Source organism: Parus major, chromosome 7, assembly GCF_001522545.3.
Source record: "Parus major isolate Abel chromosome 7, Parus_major1.1, whole genome shotgun sequence".
NCBI lineage: Eukaryota > Metazoa > Chordata > Aves > Passeriformes > Paridae > Parus > Parus major.
The window spans coordinates 26,378,829-26,397,340 of record NC_031776.1 but is presented as its reverse complement, the minus strand read 5'-3'; the positions used below and the strand labels follow the sequence as shown (position 1 = coordinate 26,397,340).

Genomic DNA, 18,512 nt, shown 5'->3' with positions numbered 1-18,512 from the left:
GCCTTTTCCAGAGAACGATGCTAGGCTCTCCCAAGACATAGAACAGGAAAGAATGAGGTGTTTGCTAAACACCCTTCGAGAACACAACACTGAGTGTTTCTTTCTTGGGCACCTGCTCTTCACAGAGCCTTAGACAGAAGGATCCCACACCTTGCACCTCTGTAAGCCCTCAGTAAGAGCCTTGCTCTTCCCGCTGTCCCTCTCACAGTACTTGCACCTGTGGCACAGCACTGCTTCACCTCCACCAGCTCTCAGAACCCACCAGCAAGAGCTGGCAGATCTTGGATCTAGTGAACAGCTGTGTTAGGCACACAGGATCCCGTGTCAGGAACCAGACCTGCTGCATGACCAGATACAACTGGAGCACCTGGGATACAAGTCATCACAAAGCTTTAAGCAGAACCTGCCCTGCCACATGGCCTCACATCCCAGTGCCACATGCCAGGAGTGCTCCAACCTAAGACACACCAAACTGATGCTCAGGAAACCCTTCTCTATTCCCCCACTCCCACGAATTTCCTGTGAGACCCTGAAGTGCACAGCCTTAGGGTGTTGGTTTACCCCCCCATCTCTGCTTTGGACAGTAAAACTGACTTAAACTCCTTCCTTCCTCCCACTGCCACAGCCTGAAGTCCAGAAATGAGCAAACACTGGCACAGGGCAAGAACAAAGAAATACTTTGAAAGCTGTTACATTCCCACAGGCCTCAGGAAGTTACACCCTCATTTTCTTCTGAAAGAGGGATATTGCCATCTCCAGGTGCTAAGTGACATGAGATAAAAAGGATGAGGACAACATGAAGGATTGAGATGCTCTTAGGATAATCTTGCCATCTCTTGCATTGGTAAGGATAAACTCTGTATTTCTCCTATTTTACTTGGTGAAATCACTCAAAATTAAAAAAAAAAAAAAAAAAAATGACAGCTGAAGGATGAACTGAAATGCTGGTAATCCAGAACAGGCTCCCAGCAAGGGAAGCAAACAACAGCAGATGATCAGACAACAGGCAGAGGTACCAAGTGGCCATAATCAAAGAACAGCTTTTATTGGCCAAAATAACCAAGAAACCATTTTCTTCCAATAAACAAAACAACCCCCTAACTCAGCAGCAAATCTTCACTAAGAAACTGAAATACTAACAAGCCCCACATAAACTTGACCATTCCCATTCATCCTCTGAAGTATTCCTCCTCCTCCCAAGTGCTGCTCCTGCACCTCCAGAAGCAGAATGGCAAAACTCAAGAGAACAAGCCCATGAGGAGGCATGAATCTGTCCACTTACACACATGAAAGAGGCTGTTGGTGTTTGCAACATCTTACATACTTACCTGAAAGCAGTAACCTTCCTGTTTCTGGAGATACAAACATTTTACTATACAAACTATAGTTTTGTGGTTGTTTTTTTTTTTTTTTTTTAATCCCAGGACATAGGTACAGTTGTGGCCTGTACACGTTATAACTCAGACACCACCTGCAGTTTATCAGCTTACACTTCTCTATTCAGAAAACTTGGAAGTTAAAAAAACATGAAAACTGGTTACACTGAGTTCTCAAGGCAAATCATCATTTAGAACTCTGCATTTACTCATGACAGCAAAACAAATACCAGACAGAGAAAGCAGGTGTCTAAGAAGACCTTGCTCTCCCTGGTAACTGAAATCCTGGTGTACTCCATTATGGGGGTACATTAACAGAAACCATTAGAAGAGAGATCTGGTTCATAAACAGTTATGCAAATTTGTTCAACTTACATAGATGAAAATTTAAGAAACAAAAAGGAAAACAAAAGGGGTTTCTTAAAAAAAGGTTGGTATTTACACACCGTGTTTCTTAAAAGATTCCATGTGTCTGCACTGAGCTGTGTGCTGTGCACACACCTCTGAGGGTGTGTGAGCAGAGATAGCCACAGCACTTCCCTGACAGAGCAGGGAAGCAACACTACAGAAGTAATGGGAATCTCAGCTCATGGGAGTTACTAACTTCTATTGCTGCTGTGCAGAGAATGGCACCATGTGTTTGACAGAGGAATGCCACTGGAAACAGTCTCCTGTCCTAATCTAGACATGATTTTACAAAACATCTAACACCTGTACTACACCTTTTGTAAGAAAATAGAGAGCAGCTTTGAGCTGCAGTTCTTCTAAACTACTGTAGGAAGGCTTCTCTAGGTACTTCCTAAATTGGCAACCATCTGAGGTAATGGATGATGCTGTTCAAACGAGCATCCTTCACTTCTCCCCGCCTGCACCAACTGTTGCCTCCTTATTGAGTCCTCTGATCGACAAGTCGTAAACCACTTCCTCAATTTTCTTGACATCGTATTTCAGGCCATCGTAGCGTTTCCTCAGGGAGTCGTTCTTCAGGTTGAGGAGGCGGAAGCCAGAATCCAGCTCATTGATAAAGGCTGAGATGCGGAGAGGGCGAGAATAGTCCCCAGCTGTGACACTGTTCACTGCCAGCCTGGCCTGCGAGAGGAGACACTGAAGAATTTCAGCACAGCACCCACCCACCCACATCACATCATGTCACATCACATCACTGTCCCCATCAGTTACTGTCCCAAATGAAGCACTTGTGTTCCAGGAAATCAGATTATTTGTAGTTAGATCTACCTTTTTGCTGGCCATAGTTCTGGATTTTCAATCAAATGACTAATTTAAATCTTAAAAGTATCACTGAGAAACATGCAGAGAAGCATCTTGCTACAAGTTCAGATTCAAGGTGTTGTGTATCATAACCTCCAGGAAAAACCCGGGAAAGGTAAAAAACACATTACTTCTGTTTTCAAGGTCAGTTTCAAACGAAATACTGCATTAATATCCTTCTTACCAGCTCACTGGCCAGAGTTAACACACCAGAAAGATAATCTTCAATGTCCAGGTGAAAGCCCCGTTCTCGATCAGCTTCAACTGAGAAAAAAACAGAGCAGTGATGAGGTGGTGCTGAGCATGAGCAAACCCTTAAATTACATTTGTTTACTGGTGCTAATTTGAAATATCGAATTTATGAAATATTATTACAAAATAAAAGTCAGCTTTTTCCTGTATGTGATGTAATTACAGACTCTCAGTTCTTGATTCAGCATTTTGAGCATCCTCAACTGTACATCCAACAGGGTAACTGGATTTACATCTACATACAGGATGTATTTTCCTTACTTTTTTTCAAATCTTTTGCTCTGTGAAGATACAACTCTTTTATGGCAAAGAATTTAATCTGCTTTCCACACTGTTTAAAAACCAAAAGCAAGAAATTAGAGAAACAAGCTGTCATTTTTGTGTTATTCTTTTGGTGCATTTACACACTTTGAATGAATGACCTTCATTGATGAAGAACTTACTAATGAATAAATACTTTTGTTAACATCAGGTTTGCCAATTTCTGTCTTCTGAGAATTTGCTGTTTATATAATGAAATCAAATACCAGATAAGCTCTGGATCTGATTTCTAAGGAAGAAATCTTAAAGCAAAGTTCTGCCATTTCCCTGTACCTCTGAAAGCTACAATGTCTAAAGGTCACAAGCTTTTTCTCTTCTGTTACAACATTAACTTACTCCCAAGTATTTCTGCAACAGCTTCCCGGGTTACTAACGTTTCTGACTCTAAGTAGACTACAAATGCTGCCAGGAACACCAGCCGCTGCAGTACAAACCTCCAGTGCTCATGAAACCTGCAGAAGAAACACCAAGTCAAGGTATAAATAATTAATGTTTATTACTGGAGCGTTAGGACACAAGCACACATTATGTGTGCGTTGTTTTCTGCCTTAACACATGCACATTGCAGTCTCTTTGGTTTATCAAAATGACAACAGCTAAAAGACATCTTGGTACTCCAGAAGTCCACCCCCAGGTTACCACACTGGAGGCTGACATTTGCTTGCCCCTCTCACACACCTTCTCAGCTCTCACACTTTTCCAGGCTGTGTTGCCCACAGATAGCCAGGGCTTTCCCTCCCACCCTCCCTCAGCAGATCTGAGCTGACAAGATTCTTGTTCTTTGAAATGTTTTTGCCAGGCACTGTCCCCTTCTGGCAGCAACAGAACACAAAGGTGACAACTTCATTTAGTGTCTGCAGAACCAAAGAGCCATTTCATGACAGATTTAGAGCTCTGCTTCTAGGAATGCCCCAAACCGAACAACTTAACTGAAATTACTGGAGCAGCAAATGCCCAGCTCCAGCAGAACACCAACTTGTTAAGCTTCCCTTTTTCTTTTTAAAGAAAGTTTCAAAAAAAATAACTCAATACTGAGTATTTTTAGTGAAAAGTTACAGTATTTGAGCAAAAGTGTTTTTCACCTATGCTGATAAAAACCTCACACTTGTCTACCACGATTTCCTTTCCAAAGAGAAAGAAGCATTCAGCCCATAGACTTTTACATCATTTTTCCAAAGCAATGAGGCCAAATGCCCAAGCAATGCCCATACAGATCAGTGTCTGGCCATGTGTGATCCTGCACACCTGTAATACTGATCAGCAGGAAACTTGGTCTTCAGAGACTCCATCTGTGTCCTCACTGTACCAAAGTGCTCACGAGCCTTCTGACACTTCTTTGGAACTGAAAAAGAAACAGCACGGCATTCAGGGAATTAATATATTCAGGAAATGATCTGACAGGCAACAGAAGTTTGTAAATAGAGTTTTTTATACAGTGCTATTTGCACTACTTTCTTGTCCAAGATAGGCTGCTGACACTTGGAATCAATCTGAGAAGTATTCCTGGTGACACCATGAGCCATAGAGGTAAAGTAGAAATATTCTGGAATTCCAGGCTGTCTGATCTGCTCTGGGCCTTTGTTTTGAACTTGAGCCAAGATGTCCCGGCAACAGCCAGATCCCAAGCAATGGAACAGCACTGCACACAGCAGCTGGCCCCAAAGGAAGCACATGCTTACCAAGCACTGCTGCCAGACAACTCTCACCATCAAAGGAAAAGCAACTTTTCTTTCTCCATATTAAAATCTTATCCTATTTTTTTCAATCCATTAGAGTTTGGTTACACGAGGTGCAACTTCCCTTCAGGAAACTGCAATTCCTGCTTTTTACGATATATTTGATGAGCCTGGGTTCCAGGCTGTCCAGTGTGTGTTAAGCTCTGCAGAGAAACGATCTCTGTTCCTGCAGCAGCCACTGCCACCTCCCGTTTGACGGCAGAGTTACAGCCCCGCTGCGCCTGCAGTGCCAGCGACCGGCCAAAGGGCTCAAACCACAACTCCCTGCAGCCCTCCCACTGATCCTGCTCACCAGCCAAAATAGGCCAAAGATCAAACCGACAGGCCCTCCTGCATCTTCATGTACAGAAGCCAGGATTATTCACAGAAGCTAAATCTGAAAGCTGTGATGGTTTTTACCAAACAAGACCTACTAGGAGTCACTCAAGTGTGATTATAAAACTTCTTTCCAGGAATAACACATAATTTCTGTTTAAAAAAGATATGGAGGGAGAATGGCATGCAAAACATAAAAACTTCAGGAAGCATGAACGTGGGAGTGCTCCACGTGGCAGCCAGGATGAAAGAGCTGTGTGAAGCTCACTGAGAGCTACAGGATTGCCTCAGTCATGTGAGCATCATGTGGGGGAAGAGAGAAAGGAACACATTTGCATTTGGATTCTGCCAAAGGCACCTGTGACAAAAATAAACAATCCTTACAGTAAAGGCTCAGACAATGCCCAGTGACACACACACAACCCCCAAATCCAAACTGCCCTTGCACATCCTCAGGTGTCACCTCTGATGTTCTGCAGTTGCAGAGCAAACACGGAGCTGGCTCTCAGGCTCCAGAGGCCCCACCTGTCATCCTGACTGGTATCAAACAGCAGGATGCAGCACACACTGCCCTGCCCAGCTTTCTGAGCAGTTCTCCAACTCCAGCTGGGACAAGCAGCCAAGGAAGGCTATGCAAGATGAGATTTTAAAAGCAACTGGCTGGTACAGAATGCTGTCCTCCATCAAACTCCCAACTATCCATCCCATAGTTTTACTAACAGCTGAATTTGATGACAAATTCACAGGTCTGTTATCACAAGTTAACTCTTGACCTACTAAGCATAAACTCATTATTTTTGCAAGAATTTTAAGATGAGGCTTTGGATTTTTTGTTTGTTTGTTTGTTTGTTGCTTTTTTGTTTGGTGGGTTTTTGTTGTTGGTGGGTTTTTTGGTGGGGTTTTTGTTTTGTTTTGTATTTTTTTAGTTGATTTTGTATTTTTTTTTAACTATTCTACATCTCTTCTCAGACTCCTCAAGTTCCAGGAATTAAAAATCAAGTGAAAAGACACTGAGTTGAACATGGGCCTCTATAATTAAACACTTGAAAATGACTCTGAAGTTGTTACCCACATAATGACTGTGGAATTTCCCAGATTAGAGAACTGAGTGTCTGTGTAAATAATCACTCAGCAGTTCTGATTTCCAGCACTGCCAGGTTTCCCAGCAGACAGAACTTGCACTTGCGTGCACAGGTCAAACCCCAGGCACTGCTCAATGCTGAAGACCCTCTGCAAGGCCAGAGGAATCCCAGGCCTCCAGCTCCAGCCCCAGTGTGCTGGGGAACCTCATCAGGCTGAAAACAACCAGCCAGCTCTGCAAGGGAGCAAAACAGCACCTAGGGAGGCTGGTTCTATTTCTCTTCACAGGGTGGCTTGCACAGATTCCTCTCAAGAGTTTCCAGCTCAGTATGAATGGTTGCTTCTTCTCACAAGATACTGACTGGAAAAAACCCAGCTCTTAAGGGAGATATTTAAGTTTATTCCAGTAGTTTCACCAGTAAGATGAGAAATGAGGCAAAAGAAAGAACAGATCTGGCACTTGGGCCTGCAGAGCTGCTCTCATGTCCTGGAGGAAACAGGCTGACCCAGAAACATTTTGCCCAACACCTCAGAAGCCCAGAACCAGGCTGATGAAACCCAAACCTCCAAAGCTGCAGAACAATTCCTGCTGTCGCTCAGACATCAAGGGCAGGTCCTGCTGTGTCAGCCTTTGCAAATTCTTTTTACGTTTTGCAAAGTTTACACCCACAGAGATTTTTACAATCAAAGATTTTGCAGATTTTACACCCACAAAGAGAATCTGTTTTGTACAAGCCAGATTGAAGCGTGTTCCCCCTATCCCAGTCCATCCTGAATAGTCTCTCAGCACTCAGGAACACAGCTTTTTGGGGTGTGGGGTGAAGAGATGGGATGGGGACATTGATACAAAGGCCCAACAAGTGGTGATAACACAATCCATGTGCAAGCCACTTACAGGGAGACCTAAGAGCCGACTCAGCAGCGCAGAAAGTGAACACCTCTTAAAGAACACACAGCTCTGCACCGAGACAGAAAAGGAACCCATGCTAGGGAGGGAGAAAGGGACAGAACGGTGTTCCATAATGCGGAACGGCAGCTTTACTACTTGTCTGGCTTGAGACCTCCCAGCTTCGCCCTCCTCTTCCCAGCAGCCTCCGGGAGACCCAAGCTGAAGGCCCCGGGAGAGACTGGAACCGGAAAAAGGGGCCCCGGTACAGGGCACCTGCGTGCTCCGAGGGGCACTCCCGCCCCCCGGCTGTTCTCCCCTGCCCGATGACGGCGGCTCAGGACTCACTGTTCTGGAAGCCGGGCCCCTGGTGCACGCCCTGCAGCAGCGTCAGGATCTCCCGCGCCGTCTGCTCCAGCGCCTGCACCACCTTCCGGATCTCCTGCGGGCACAGCGCGCCGTTAGCCGAGGTACCGCCTCGCCTCGCCCCGCCCCGTACCGTCCCGTCCCGCCCGCCCGCCCCGGCACCTCTCGGATGTCCTGGTCCTGGCCGAGCGCTCCCTGCAGCGCCGCGAACATCTCGCTGACCGACATGGTGCCGCCGCTTCCCGCCCACGGGGCCTTCCGCCCTGCCGGCGCGTGCCTGCCCCGCGCACCGCCTGACCGCGCCGCGCCGGGCTGCCCCGCGCACCGCCTGAGCTCCCGGAGCAGCCAGGAATGGACGGAGGGGCGGCTGGGAAGGTGCCCAGAGAGTGCGGATCGCCCCGGGGCGGGCAGTTGGTCGCTCCCAGGGCGGGAGATTGTCGCCCCGGCGGTGTCCGTGTCTCAGGCCGCCCTCCCGGTGCGGTGGGGCCGAGCCCGCTGGGGCCGCGCGAGGGCGCGTCCGCCCCGTTGCTGGGAAACGGCGTCTGGCCTCGCGGCGCCGGCGCGAGGGCAGTGACGTACTTCCGGCGGCCTTACGGAGGCAGCATGGCGGCGGAGGAGCCCGCGTCTGCTACGGCTGTGAGGGCGGCGCCGCTCCTGGCGCTGGAGCCGCGGCTGCAGCGCCAGTTCCAGCAGAAGGTGCAGCGGGCGCGCACCAAGAGGACGGCCAAGGTGAGTGGAGCGGCCCGGCGCGGGGGGCGCGGCCCGGCGAGTCCCGGCCCGGGCTGACGCGGTCTCCCTGTGCCCTCTCTCAGCAGGAGGAGCTGACGCCGGGCGTGGTGTTCGTGGGGCATCTCCCGCGGGGCCTCTTCGAGCCGCAGCTCCGCGAGTACTTCGGGCAGTTCGGGACGGTGACTCGACTGCGGCTCTCCAGGAGTAAGAAGGTGAGGGGCGGCCCGGGCAGGACCGTAATGTGGCGGAGCGCTCGCAGCCGGCGCCCGAGGCCGAGCCGGGCCGGGCACTCTCCGTGACCTCGGGGGCTCTCCCCTTGCCCAGCAATGGCCACAGAGCCCTGAGGCCCTCAGCAGCCGCACGTGCCAGGCGGCTGGGCCACGGCTCTTGCGGTCCTTTCATCTGTAAGTAAACGCACTCCTGTGGGAAGTGCCGGAGTGCGACAGTTCGAGGTACAACTGAAGTGTTACGATTCTATTGTAACTTACTTGTTTTGTGTTCAATAAATGTAATATCTTCTCGTTCCTGGGTTTGCTGTCACATTATAAGACTACCGTATAAGCATGGAACAGCAGCAATGTAGGGCAGCTTTGGGTTTTTTTAGCAAGTAGATATGTGTGAGCAGTTTGTTTTGTGTGCAGATACGTATTTTGCAAATAATGTCATACCAATTTAGGACTCAATCTGGTGCTTTTCACAATTTCAGGGAACTTTGTGAAATTACTTGTGGTTAACTGAGAATGGACTATGACTTTGGAAGAATAAATTTCAATAGAACCCTTTAGGTACCAAAGCATTGTTTCATGTTTCTCTCTTGTCACTCACAGACTGGAGGCAGCAAAGGCTATGCATTTATAGAGTTTGAGTCTGATGATGTGGCCAAGATTGTTGCAGACACAATGAATAACTACCTGTTTTCTGAGAGACTGCTGAAGTGTAAGTATAAGTTGCAGTGTAAGTCCTCTAGCATGTAAAGGAAACTTGTAGTTATTTCAGTTATCTTTTTCAACTGCATAGAATTTTAGGGGTTTTCCAATGAAATTTTGTCCAAAAGTATTTTCTGTGGGGCTGAGCTTTTCATCAGGTGTAAAGAACATGCTTAGCAGGCTTTTAGTCACTAGTGCTGTTTTTTTTCTCTGGGCTGATATTGCTCTTAGTGATTGTGTAACATGAAATATCAGGGTAAGGTTGGGTTTGCTGTAGAGATAGTTCCTTTCACATGGAAACTCCTTGGCATTTGTAACTGCTGCAGTTGTTATCTGTAAGGTTTGACATAAGGGTATTTTGAGTAAAAAATTGATGAAATCAGAGTTTCTCAGTCACGGTAACAGTAAGACTTTCTTTGTAAAGCATTATGAGTTATGTGTTGTGAAACAGTTCTGTCTGATCTTTGTGGGTGAAACTGTTAAAGTGCTCCCTCCCTCCCTCCCTCCCTCTCTCTCTCTCTCCCCCTCCTACTGGCTGAGGATCCAGTGACCTTTTCTGTGTTCCTAAACCACTGTGCCAGCACGGTGTTGTAGCTGTGAGCTGTGTTGTGTGAGTGCCCTTGGCAGGAAGGACAGCTCTGTTGTGACCCCGTGTCCTGTCTTTGGTACAGGTCAGTTTATGCCTCCTGAAAAGGTGCATGAAAACCTCTTTAAAAACTGTGACAAGATGTTCCGGAAGCCTTCCCAGCCGGCTGTGCGGCGGTACAACAGGATCCGCTCCCTGGTGGAGAAGGCCAGGATGACCAAGCGCCTGCTGCATAAGGAGAGGCTTTTGCGGAAGAAGCTGGCTGAAAAGGGGCTCGAGTATGACTTCCCAGGATTTGTAAGTTTGGCATCGTTTCCATGAGTGTGTTAAGCAAGGTGTGTTTCTAGGTTTGTGCCGAATACACGGAAATCATGTGTTCTGTGTGAAACTGGCAAAAGAGCTGGAGCCCCAGGGAGGCTCACTTGTGTTAGGAACTGTGTAGAAGCTCCAGGAATTCAGTGTGGTGCTGTTGCTGGGCTGTACTCCATGTGCCTGTGTGTTTACTTGAAGAGAAGTAAATAGGTAACAGCAAAGGGGAGATGTTCCTTTTCTTCTGTTGGAACAAGCAGTTAGATATTCTGTGGTTTAACACTGGAGTGCAGATCACCAAAGAGCAGAGGGGCTTTGCTGAGCCCTGTGGGAGGCTTTGGCAGGTGGAGGTTTGAAGGCAGGTCCCAAGACCAGAACTTCCATCCACAGCCACTGCATGTTCCTCCTCTGCAGAGTGCATGTGTCAAGTACTTGAGTTGTAAGCAATTAGTACTGTTTGACGTATAATGTTTTAAAATGCACAGTTGCTCCTTTTCTCATGTTGCTTTAGGTGTTTTTGTTCAAACCAGATCACCTGTGTGTCAGTCCGTTTATTACTTTATACCTATTTGCTGTAGCAAGGACTTTATAGCTAAGAAACAAAGAAATCTATGAACAGGTAAGTGACTGTACCTTCACACAAGTGTGTAGTGATCCACCTCATCTGTCTTCCTTCTTAGGCTGCGCAGGCACTTTGCAAAAAGAGAAAAAAAATCAAAACATCCAAGAAATCAAAACTGAACATATCTTTGAGCAGTCAGGTAAGACAGACCAGTCCTGCTGGTGTCCAGAACCACCAGTCACACTGGGGCGGGTGTTTGAAGTCCTCAGCTGGCACCTTAATACTGCTATTAGCACACAAAAGCTTTGACATTGTTTGCTTAAGAGGTGTTTGTGCCAGAAGTAGCTCCTTTGAGATGTATTAACACTCTTGAACAGGGGAGGGTGATTGAATCCTCGTGGTTCCTTCTCCTGTGAAAGTATTGAGCAGCAAAGGCACGCGCAGCACGCTGTAACCAGCAGTGCCTGTCCCACAGTGTGTCTGCTGTCAGCCTCTGCTGTTCAGCACTCCCTTGAGGCTGTGGTAGTGAAGGGTGCTGGGGCCAGGCGTCTGTACATCCCCTGCACCTGTGCTTTACACTGGGACAGCATGATCTCCTTCATGAAATCCTCCTGTTGGACCTCCTGTTTTAATGCCAATCTGTTTTGATGAAAAGGGAGTTGAACTGTTAATACAGTTTAGTGGTATCTGTCCCCATTTCCATACTGTGCTGTTCCTCCTACTCCATGCTCTCCAGGCACACTATTTGGTGTTTTGGAAACAAGTGCCAGGTAAAAGTAGCAGTAGGATGAAAGGGAAGTTCTGGTCATCTGGACTGAGATTTGGGATATTGATGGTCTAAAAAGTCTGTAAGGCATTAACATTTCTGTTCCATTATTGTTGTGAGTTGGGAGATGTGTGTGTGTGTGTTTGGGGATTTTTATTATTACTTGGTTTATTTCTGATAACTGGGGGGCATGGTTGGTTGTGAGGAAGACAGGATAACTAACACATTCTGTCAGCTGAGTTCTGAGGGCTTACTGAGGTAATGAAGCTGGGATGTTTCAGCTCTGCTGTAAACTTGAATATGACATTTCTATATGCCAGTCTCAAATATACTCCCTCACCCCCTGCCCTGTTGTCCTGATTCTCTTCCACTGTTGTGATGCTTTGAGTCAGGAAATACAAAGTTTAGAAAGCAAATGTACATAATGACATGTTAGAAAATGGGAATTAATTTCCATTCACCTTTCACATACACATCTTTGAAGGTGTCTTTTTCAGTGCAAATAAATAATGTCTACAAAAGAAACTTATAAAAAGAAGACAGTTTTCCAAAGGAGAGCTGGGCTGAGGTGTCTGTGGTACCACAGGGGCAGTGACAGCTTTTTCTGACAAATGGTGTTGCAGTGAATCCTGTTTTTCTGATCTCTTCAGGATCCCACTCCAGTCTGTACTCCAGCAGTGCTGGAGCGCCGGAAAGCTGCTCAGATGGGTGATGACACAGAGGATGATGAAGTAACTTTCAGGCTTCCTTCTGCCAGTGTTAAGAACGCTGTGCAGAGACCAAAGAAGCAGTCAAGGCAAAGACCAAGCCTGAAGAAACAGAAACAGACTTAATTTTTTTGTGGCTGTAGCCATATTTTTCCTCAACTTAAAAACTATTGAGATGGATTCTACTGTGTCTGCTGCCCTGGCTTGGTTCATCCTGCCTAGACTGTTTCAGTTTTTCTTAGGCAAGGACTCTGTTCACAAATCCCATCCCTCTGGTTTAGGCATCAAGGGACCTATGGTCTTTTCTGCATATGAAGATGTTCTTGACTTTGTGCTCACAAGTGCCTGTGCTATGACACAGCTACAATAGTCCAAAATAATCAGTTAATTTTGTAACTCGTGTCTAGTGCTCAACTGTTTTGGAAGAAAATGTGAGGCTGTCCATTCAGAGCTTGCTAATGCAAGCAACTGTATCTTAAATTTATAATTAATGACAGGTTATTAAAAAATTTACCATTTTTCAACTTTATTGGCTTTTGGCTCTTCTGTTTAACTGCATGTCTGTGTTTTGTGTAAGTTCTCATATATTTGCACCAGCTGAGGCTCTCAAGAAGATACACCAGTAATCAAAGCAGTCTGAGTTCTAATGGCAGTTCTGTTGTCCTTTGTCACTGCATTTTAGTTTCACTGCTTGCATGAAACAAGGGTATCTTCTGCTCCAGGGGGTGATAAGCACATTTAGATACTATAATAACCAAGAGTGCAAAGGCAGGTTTTTGTCAGCAGTAGTATGAGTTCAGAGAATTGAGCATAGCTTTTAGTAGTGCATTAAGATTGACTTTTGTTCCAACTAGCCTGTCAGTGCAGATGGCATCTGGTCCTGTTTGAACAGGCAGCTTGACTGTGCAGTTAGAATTTGGATTTTAATGCAAGTCTGAAATCTGTAGAAATCCCAGTTTGGGTTCTGTGCACATACTTAGCTGTCTTTTGTTGTCTTAAACACTCTGATGCTGTTGGCTGCTGGTCAGGCTTGGCAGAAAATTTTAGAGGAAAGCTCAGGTGATAATAACCTGCAAGGTAGGTGGCTGGCACTAATTACTTGGCTATTTGAGTTGAAATCCTGGCAGAGAAAAATTAATCTAAACCATTGGTCTTGCTGATTCTGATCTATCTGGCCTGATCACTGGAATAATCGTGGGATTATAATGACATTGTCTAGGTGACTCAGATTACATCATTCTCCTTTGTTGAGGAAGCCACTTGGATGAGTGTATGTTCATATCAAACACTTGACACCTTGGGCAGGCCAGGGGAATCTCTTCACTGACCTGGTGGTCACGGACGGTCCTTGCCTTCTAACCAAAGTGTTGCTGTGTACATCTGCAGGCTTTCTTCCCTGTGGTGTTTGATGAGAAAGGGCAGTGCTTGCACCCCAAATCTGTGGGAAATACATGCTCAGTTGAGATTTGAGATACACATGACCACAATGGTTGGCAGAAATTGCTTATCTGTTTGTATCTGACGTGCAGCTCTTGAAAAACTTCAACTTTGATGTCATACAGCAGAGAGCAGCAGAAAAGAAGCAAAATGGATCTGCCCGGAATAGACAGTTTTCTTTTGAAGTCCATGTTGCTGACTTTGTGTTGGGCACATAAAAGATGGCTGTTGTGTCAGGATGAACTAGCAATGTGGCTGCGTTTCTCCTGCTGGGAGCTGAACCTCCTGACACCGGGGGGCAGCACGACTCAGCTGTGTGGCCATGCCGCAGCACAAGGAAACGACGTCCGTTCCTGAGGAAAACCCTCTCCCCAGGCAGTGAGGAGTGAGTGGCTGCGCTGGTGTGACTCGCGTCGCTAACACGCCTTGAGACTACATGAGAAACCTGATACTGATCTTATCCAAAAATGCCCATTTCTGTGGTGCTGCCACAAATGCTTCATCCTAGGCTGCAGAGTTAAAGCTGCTCTTTAGAAAACTTAGTTTATCCAGAGTAACTTCTCTGGTGCAGTTCCACTTTCCCCAAAGCCTGAGTATCCTAATTCCTGTGCTTCCTATTCCAATACCTTGGCCTGCATGTTGAACCGGGAGTTGCTTCCTGCCCACTCTGCTTCCATTACTGTGCTCCTCTCTGTGCCCAGTGTTCTGCCCCTGCCTGTGTCCACTTGCTGCTTTCTTCCATGTTTGACTCTGTGGCTTCTCACGCTGCTTGCAGTGCCAGGGCCGTCCTGTCTGGCTGCATGAGCTCCTCCATGTTCCCTGCATGAAGGACTTTGGCTTCTGGAGGTCTCTTGGAAAGGTTTGTGCCTTTAAGCTAAAATCCTGGCTGCTGCTGCCTCTCCAGAGTCACAAAGCAGTGTGAGACTTGATGGGAAGATGTTCAAGAAAACTGCTTACAATAAGGGTTGCTTCCTGCTATAATTTTCCTTTCCCTTCCTTTTGTTTGTTCATCTTCCTTCAATTGAGATCAGCTTAGATGGCAGCTCTGAAAAGTAAGGAAGGAAAATTTTGTGTTTGAGGAAAGCACAACAATACCCAGGCTACAGCAAGGAACTCTCGGCAGAAGGGCAGCTTTTCTTGGTGATAGTTTCTGTTTTTAGGCTGCCTGTGTTATTAATATACTGCTGTCCAGGGAGATGTACGTAAGCAGAAATTCAGACACCTGATACTTGCCAAACATAGTTTCCATAGCAAGTGGACAGATGTGCTGTGTCATGAGTTATGTCCCAGTCCCTGCACTGATTTTTATTTCTCATTTCTCCAGTAATTTGTTTGTTCATCTTGGACAAACACAAACCTTCTGGCCACTGATTTTAGGACAGGCTCCAAGTTGTTTTTACTGGGATACTAGGACTGTTTGGGATATGGTTTCAAGGCATGACTTGCAAATGCTCTGCCTTTCAGTTATGAATGATTTTGTAGAGCTGTTTTGCTGAACACTCATGTATGTATTACTGTTTTCAAGCTTGAGAAACTTAAGTGCTAACCAAGCCTGCTAATTTACACTAATTTATTACAATTTCTCTGTTTTTCAGGAGGGAGTGGGGTTTAAGAGTGTTCACCATTTCCTGGCACATGAAATACTAAAGTAAAGGAAGAGCAGGGGGTTGGGAGGATGGGGGAGAAAAGCAGAATTGGCTGCAAGATAGAGGGGAGAAAGGAATGATGAAGCCAATGCTCACCTCTCAAGACAAAGGTACTGGTGAATGTGGCAGGGTTAGACTGCTCAAAATTAAAGATGCAGTTTTATATTTTCCTACTTGTTTTGCCTGTTGGATGTGCTGTGGGATACCCAGGCTGCACGGGGCATAAGAAGTGCACTGCCATCACAGTCCAAGTGCTGGTGCTTGCTCATGAGCCAAGTGAAGGAGGAGAGCAGGCTGGGCAAGTGGCACTTGCTCTTGCCAGTACCAAGCCTGTTTGCTTGCATACCTGGCTTTGGAAATGGCTGCAGCCCTGGGGAGCAAGTCTAAAACCTGTCTGCAAGTGGCTCATGGTGCAAGGGAGACATGGCTCTGAGGGGTGACATGCTCTCCCCTCCAACTAACCAGTGAGGCAGAGGGGAGCTCCAGCAAATTCCCCTCTCCCAGCTTTCCCTTCAGAGTGCTAGGGAGTTTGGCTCTCGCTGCAGTGATGCAGCTAGCTGGAGTGGGCTGTGCTGTGTGAGGTGTTGTGCACATCCCTGCCCTGGGCAGGGAAAGCTGGCTCAGCAGGTAGCAGAGTACAGTGAATGTGATCTCCATTATGTGTTTTCCAGGAATATCCACAAATCCACTTGGACCGGACTTCTTCATTGTCCAAGATGCTGTTCAAACACATCATTTTTTCCTGAGCTTTCCATCTATCCTCCAGATTCTTGAAATGTCTAACTCTAGGCAGCAATAATCTGCACTTCTTAGCCAGAGGTATGCTGGGGACCACCCCAGGATGCTGCTGGAGCAGTGGGGAGGCCATTCTGTGTGTCAGGCTGCTGTTGGCACTGATAGTGCAGGCGCATCCCTCCCTGCCCAAGGGCAGCAGCTGTCAGAGCAAGCTGAAGAAATGGTTAAATGTGTGAGTGAGAATTCCTAAAGTGAAACACTTTCTTCCATGCAGGGTGCAGCAAGGCCTCTCATCACTTCTGACACTCAGCATTAATTAAACATATGGCAGGAACAGCGATCTTGGCTGTCCTGGGAGGCTTGGAGTAGTTACACACCTGCATGTCTGTGGCCAGTAACCATGTGATTCTTCTGTGCTGGGAAAGGAGAAACTGCAGAGAAGCTCCTACACAAGTCGTAGCTCTAATCAGGGAAGAAAATGCTGGTTTATGATAGTCCTCAAAAGTGTTGTTGAAGAGAGGCAGAACTGTGAGGACTAACTCTGCGGGACTTTGAGACAGTGGGGTCTGTAGTGAGCCACAGGCAGTGGGGTCACTTCCTTTCCCTGTCTCTCCATTTGATACATCATGTGGAGACTGGGGCTTGGCCTGGATTTGAAACTTGTTATTTTAAAGAACAGGAAAGAAAGAAACAAATCTCATTTTTATAATAGTGATTTTGGAAAATCACTGTTCTTTTCTGTGTGTTTTCCCAGTGCTGATTGATTGGAGACTTGGTGAACAGGTGCAGACGTGGAAATCAGGCTGCTTGCTCTGCAGTGAGGCATTGCTGCCAGTTTCCCACAAGGGCTTGCACAAACTCCCAGTTTGCTTGTGTATTATTTTTTTTTTTAATAAGCAGGGAAGTAGAGTTACTTCTGTCAGGGTGGCTTTGTAAGGCTGAGAGCGTTGCAGCATTTTGAGGGTGAAGGCAGGACTTGCCTCTCTGCTGTGCTTGCTCAGGTTCTGTTTCTCACACAAGGCAGCCGTGCAGTGGGGAGTGAGCAGTGTCTGTGTCAGCTGTGCAGCAGCAGCAGCAGCAGCAGCAAAGCTACTTTGTCACCTACAGTATTTTTATTTCTCTTGTTGTGAAAGCTGAAAGGGCTCTGGTGTGATTTTCAGGTGCTGGGCTGCATTTGCAGGTCTGCCTGTTAGAAGAGGGCTAGGTTTATGTGCCCAGAAGTGATGGCAGAGGAAATGTAAGACAAATCTATGAAGTTTTCCTCCAGCTATCCCACAAAAGACGTGCTGTTTTTGGTTTATTAACAGGGCAATGCTTAAAGTGTGTTCTATTGAGCTGTATCCTTAAAAACAAACTCCAGGTTTGGAACTGCTGGAGCTTTGTGACTGGTCTGTCAGGAGCTATGCAAGTGCAAAGGACTAGTTCCAGAGGCAGTATGGATTCTCCTAAGGCAGATGTGTCTGTTGATGTAATGTTAATGCAGCCCCATCAAATGAATCATGGCCTAAGTTTTTATCCTGAGAACTACTACCTCACCTTTTTTCCCCCATCAGCTCATAATTTTACAAAATTAAATCCTGCCTATTAATATACAGTACAGAATCAACCAGTTGGTTGCTAAGACTCATTTGGAGTTGGTGATTTGGACACTTGGGTTTGGGTGGGCTGCCAGTGTATGTTTGCTGTGTTGCCATTCAATGTCAGCCCTCCCATTGCATTCTGTAAGAGCTTCCATTAATTTCAGTAGAAATCTGCATTTGGTGAAGGATGACCTAATCTTCAAAAAGGATCTTAATCCACTTAACCTCTATTGCAAAGCTCAGCATTTTTTCCTTGTCAAGAGCAGACTGCATTCCTAACCTTGATGTGTCACTTTCCAGTTGGCTTAATATTTGAGTGAGGATTGAAGGAAATGTTTTTTAGATACCGAAAGAACCCGTGCTGGTAAGGTATGTGCACATGCAATGTGCAATTATAAAAAAAAGGATATATGAGCATAATTGTGTTTGGATTGTGGAAAAAAGATCAGCAGATGACTACAGAGAACAAGCACAGGAAGAGGTAAATCCATTGGAAGCAGTGTAAACGGGAAACAATGAGGAAAGCGGAAATGGGGATGAAATGTTATTTAATGTAAATTTAAGTGCAAGACAAAATAGGACTCTTCTAAGTCTGACCTGTAAATGTCTCTTTCCAGAGGCCTGAGGGCACCCAGGAAAAATACAGTCTCTGATGCAAATATAAGACCTGGCGCCCATGCCTTGGTAAGACCAGAGTTGATCTTCCAGGCTACTGCATTAAATCTAGCACAGCTCAGAAGGCATGGACAACTGCTGCCAATAGCCTGTGTTCAATTTTGGGGGGATTCAGCTCAGGCTCTGGTCACAAAACAAAGAACTCCACAATTAACACTAATTGGTACCTTCCTTGATCAGGGAGAATGAACCATTCCCAGCCTTCCGGGAGGCAGTCACTCCAGGTCAGGGGAAGAAGTCTGTGGGGATGTCG

The 18,512-nt window shown here is 46.3% G+C and overlaps 2 protein-coding genes across 2 annotated transcripts; one reads left to right on the top strand and one right to left on the bottom strand.

Moving 5' to 3' along the window:
* Positions 1-1,023: 1,023 nt before the first annotated feature.
* On the bottom strand, positions 1,024-7,879 carry TSN (translin). Its single transcript, XM_015634532.3, has 6 exons — positions 7,764-7,879; positions 7,584-7,677; positions 4,464-4,560; positions 3,555-3,670; positions 2,830-2,909; positions 1,024-2,465 (listed from the first exon to the last, which is right to left on the bottom strand). Exons 1-6 carry the CDS (start codon positions 7,827-7,829, stop codon positions 2,229-2,231), a joined length of 690 nt encoding a protein of 229 aa, XP_015490018.1. The 5' UTR covers positions 7,830-7,879; the 3' UTR covers positions 1,024-2,228.
* A 146-nt stretch (positions 7,880-8,025) lies between these two features.
* Positions 8,026-12,715, top strand: NIFK (nucleolar protein interacting with the FHA domain of MKI67). The gene is given in 7 exon segments (XM_015634531.2): positions 8,026-8,330; positions 8,417-8,542; positions 9,158-9,266; positions 9,928-10,139; positions 10,832-10,912; positions 12,130-12,274; positions 12,277-12,715. Coding segments are annotated over 7 exon segments (852 nt in total). The 5' UTR covers positions 8,026-8,204; the 3' UTR covers positions 12,330-12,715.
* The last annotated feature ends 5,797 nt before the right edge of the window (positions 12,716-18,512 follow it).